The sequence below is a fragment of the Poromitra crassiceps genome (assembly GCF_964638095.1).
Source record: "Poromitra crassiceps genome assembly, chromosome: 16".
Taxonomy (NCBI): Eukaryota; Metazoa; Chordata; class Actinopteri; order Beryciformes; family Melamphaidae; genus Poromitra; species Poromitra crassiceps.
Window position 1 is genome coordinate 36679337 of NC_139645.1, and position 4281 is coordinate 36683617.

A 4281-nucleotide genomic window follows, 5' to 3' on the forward strand; every position below is an offset into this window, starting at 1 on the left:
AACTAATCTCCTCCCGGTGTTTCCCCTCTAGAATCAACGTAACAGGACTAGTAGCGTATCTGATCTTACCCGCGCCCAGGGGACCTCCGTCTAAGGCTGTAATGTCCATTGCCTCCTCCAGCTGGCGTGTGGGAACCCCCCACTGCCTAGCCCATTCTCTGTCCAGAAAGTTTCCCGCTGCTCCCGAGTCAACAAAAGCTTCTACCTGGTGAGTATGAGAACCCCAGGAAATGGTGGCAGGCAAAATGATGCGGGCTTGAGACGAGGAAGACACAGAGACACGACCCGTCAGTAGCTTCCTTTTGACTGACGGGCCCCGTCTTTTACTGCCCGCTTTGGACAGTGGGCGATGAAATGGCCAGTCTCCCCACAGTATAGGCAGCAGCCCTCCTTCATGCGACGGGCTCGCTCCTCCTGGGACAGCCTGGCTGCGCCGATCTGCATGGGCTCCTCCATGGCGAGGACCGGCGTGGATGGGTTGAACCGAGCACTCTGTGGGCCCAGAAACGCTCCCCGGCTCCTCTTCTCCTGTGGTCGTTCCCGAATCCGATTGTCCACACGAATAGCTATTTTAATAAGCTCCTCCAAGTCGTCTTTTTGCTCCCGTGCCGCTAACTCCTCCTTGATCTCCTCAGAGAGTCCCTGCTGAAAAGCAGTCAGGAGGGAGGCCACATTCCATCCGCTCTCGACAGCAAGCGTACGAAACTTTACCGTGTACTCTGCCACAGTCCCGCCTCCCTGACGTAGAGCATAAAGTATTTTAGCTGCTTCCTGGCCTGTAAGGTGATCAAAAACCCGGCGTAATTCAGCCTTAAAAGTCTGGAAGTTCTGACAGGCCGAATTATGCTGTTCCCATAAGGCCGTGGCCCAGGCTAATGGGGGTCCAGTTAACAGTTGAGAAACAAACGCTATTTTTTCCAATTCATTTGAAAATTTCACTGGCTGTGCCTCTATGGCTAATTCACACTGAAGCAAAAAGGACCGGCATGTCTCTGGATTGCCTGAGTATTTCTCAGGGGGGGGCAGATTCGGCTCAGAGAAGCGAACTGGAGCGGACGGAGTGCTGGAGACAGGAGCGGAGGGACTCGGAGCTGGAGCGGCCATGGCTTGCAGATTGGCGGTGAGAGTGGTAAGTGCTCCTCTCATCTCCTGCTGGTGGATTCCGATCTGCTGGATCTGTCGGAGAGCAGGAGCAATCCCCTCCATAGATTGCGAGAGTACCCGGATCTTTGTCTCTAGTGATCCAATGTGGGCTTGTTGCTCACCCAAAGTTTGTGTCTGCATGGCAAATGCAGCGCGCCACTGTTCCGCCTCTGCTGGGTCCATTTTCTGGCTGATCGTTCTGTTATGCTGTGTATAATGGTTTGGACCCAGGAGCAGAGACGACAGAGTCAGGAGTCAAAAATACTTGTCTTTTACTTGAGACTTTGAACACAGGAACAAAATAAACAATAACAGCAATTAATCCTAAAGCTAATTCTAGCCTATACAGTAGTCGAAGAACGACGAATAAACTAATATCTTGAGACAGATGAATTAGGAGCTCAGTCCAGCATAAAGTTCAGTGAGGTCTTTCCAGAGAGTCTCGAACCGGAGTAGCCAGAACACAGCAGCAGCTTGGCAACGATCAGCACTGGAGTCTGCAAGCAGAAGAGGTTATAAAGGCTGCCAACCAGGTGCAAACTATCACAGTAATTAAGCGAGTGATGTCATGGCCTTTCCCTATAGGCTAGTTTCTCCCGCCGCTGTTATGAGCGCGGGACCTCTGTTCAGCACCCTGGACAGCAACGGCCCGGCGCGTCCTGGTTGACAGCGCTCCGGCTGCTTCAGCACCCCGGATAGCCCCTTGACCACTGCTTGATGCCTCCTCCCTGAGTCGCGCTCCCAAGGGTGTGTCACACTCTCTCTCTGTCTCTCTCTCTGTAAACACACTCTCCCTCCCCCCTCTATCTCACTCTCTCTGTCTCTCTCTCTCTCTGCAAACACACTCTCCCTCCCCCCTCTATCTCACTCTCTCTCTCTCTCTCTCTGGCTCTCTCTCTCTCTCTGCAAACACACTCTCCTTCCCCCCCTATCTCACTCTCTCTCTGTCTCTCTCTCTCTCTCTCTCTCTGCAACACACTCTCCCTCCCCCCTCTATCTCACTCTCTCTGTCTCTCTCTCTGCAAACACACTCTCCCTCCCCCCTCTATCTCACTCTCTCTGTCTCTCTCTCTCTCTGCAAACACACTCTCCCTCCCCCCTCTATCTCACTCTCTCTCTCTCTGTCTCTCTCTCTCTCTGCAAACACAGTCTCCCTCCCCCATGTACCTCTCTCTCTCTCTCTCTCTCTCTGTCTCTCTCTCATGCCTGCCCGTCACTCTCTCTCTTCCTTTGCTCCTCCCTCTCTCTTTGGATCATCATCGGAGTCACCAATCTTTTTCTCAGCTGAAGGTATTGTAACATATGTTTCCAGACAGTTTCCAGTCTATTTTACTTTCCTGACTCTGTCAGCAGATCTAGTTCAACATTAGTGATGTTGTGTGGAAACTTTATTTTCATGTCTTATATTGACTTATTTAGCCAGACGGTTTTCACTGATTTTCCTGTTTCAAGGCAGAGCATAGGCAGGCAGAAGTTATGAGGAAATGGCTGCACCCTCAGAAAATGTCAGTCTGAACTGAGGCTTGTCTTCTCTGTCTCTGTGTCTCCTCTCCAGATTAAGACAGAAGGTCTCTGTGACTTGATGCTGTGAACTCACAAGGCAAACATCTTCCAAGGTACAGGTACTGTTCTCTACTGGTACAGGTACTGTACTGGTACATGTACTGTAACATGACTGTTGGATGGATGGCTTTGATGTGTATATATATAGTCCACAGTTGGAAGACCAGCTGCTAAAGTCTTTCAAATCACCTGCTGTTAGCAGATGGCCTTCATAGTGCCATCATATCCAACCTCTTTGTGACCATAAACAACATTCTCTGCTGTTCTGCTATCGTCTGTTTAGTTCACTGTATGATGTGGTTAATGTCTCCATCTAGTGGACAAGGTAGAATCAGAATCAGAATCACTTTTATTGCCACAGTATGCAAGTTACATACGAGGAATTTGTCTTAGTGTCTGTATGCAGCGTAGCGGTCACATCAATATACAGAGATAAGAAGTAGGAAGATAACTATGAAGACAATCACAAAGTTGCAAGTGCAATCAAATCGAGTAAATATATACAATATGCACATGAGTGGAGGAGTGTTCCGTGGATGATAAATATTAATTTACGTTGGATTTACATGAGATTTACAGACTGAGTTAAATAGACGTTAAATAGGCAGTGGATTTACATGAATTTACAGTCGGAGTTAAATAAGAGTTTGCATTGAATGTACATGAAATTTACAGGCTAAGTTAAATAGGCATTAAATGTGCAGGGAATTTACATGAATTTACAGTCCCAGTTAGACAGGCATTAAATTAGATATGAGTTACAGTTTTATGGGGGAGTTCAGTTGAGTTTAGGAGGAACTACATCAGCTGACCTGTGGTGTGTCTTCCTCAGACGAGGCGAGGTCCATATTCACACAAAGCATTTTATCTTAACTAAATTGCACAAAAAGTTCCTAGCTCAGAGTTTTGTCTTAAAACCTGTTCAAAGCTGCTGAGCCTGAGACCTTTGACTAAGGAATGGGGAGAACTCTTAAGCTAAGAGATGTATGTGAAAAACTAGGCTTTAGAAATGATATTGTGTGGTTACAAAACCAACTAAAAAAACATATACAGAAAATGTCGTTAGTTTGAGTCTTTATCAATTTGGTCAAATCTGTAAACACAACAAGCATGAGGAGGCATTATGTGTTTATTGAAACTGGCACAGGGAGGCAGAAGTTATGAGGAAATGGCCGCACCCTCAGAAAATGTCAGTCTGAACTGAGGCTTGTCTTCTCTGTCTCTGTGTCTCCTCTCCAGATTAAGACAGAAGGTCTCTGTGACTTGATGCTGTGAACTCACAAGGCAAACATCTTCCAAGGTACAGCAGGTACTGTCCTGTACTGTACTGAGGTACTGTACTGTATTGGTACTGTACTGGTACTGTACTGGTACAGTTACTGTAACATGACTGTTGGATGGATGGCTTTGATGTGTATATATAGTCCACTGTTGGAAGACCAGCTTCTAAAGTCTTTCATAACACCTGCTGTTAGCAGATGGCCTTCATAGTGCCATCATATCCAACCTGGGTTCTCTTTGTGACCATAAACAACATTCTCTGCTGTTCTGCTATCGTCTGTTTAGTTCACTGTA

The 4281-nt window shown here is 47.3% G+C and overlaps 1 protein-coding gene across 1 annotated transcript in view; it reads left to right on the top strand.

The window, feature by feature from the left end:
- Positions 1-1750: 1750 nt before the first annotated feature.
- LOC310791621 (protein NLRC3-like) overlaps positions 1751-4281 on the top strand; it is a gene marked incomplete at both ends in the record, with an annotated part of 41494 nt that continues 38963 nt past the window's right edge. The window contains one exon of the mRNA XM_083653285.1: positions 1751-1805. Coding sequence (XP_083509411.1) covers positions 1751-1805 — 55 coding nt within the window. The remainder of the gene's footprint in view (positions 1806-4281) is intronic.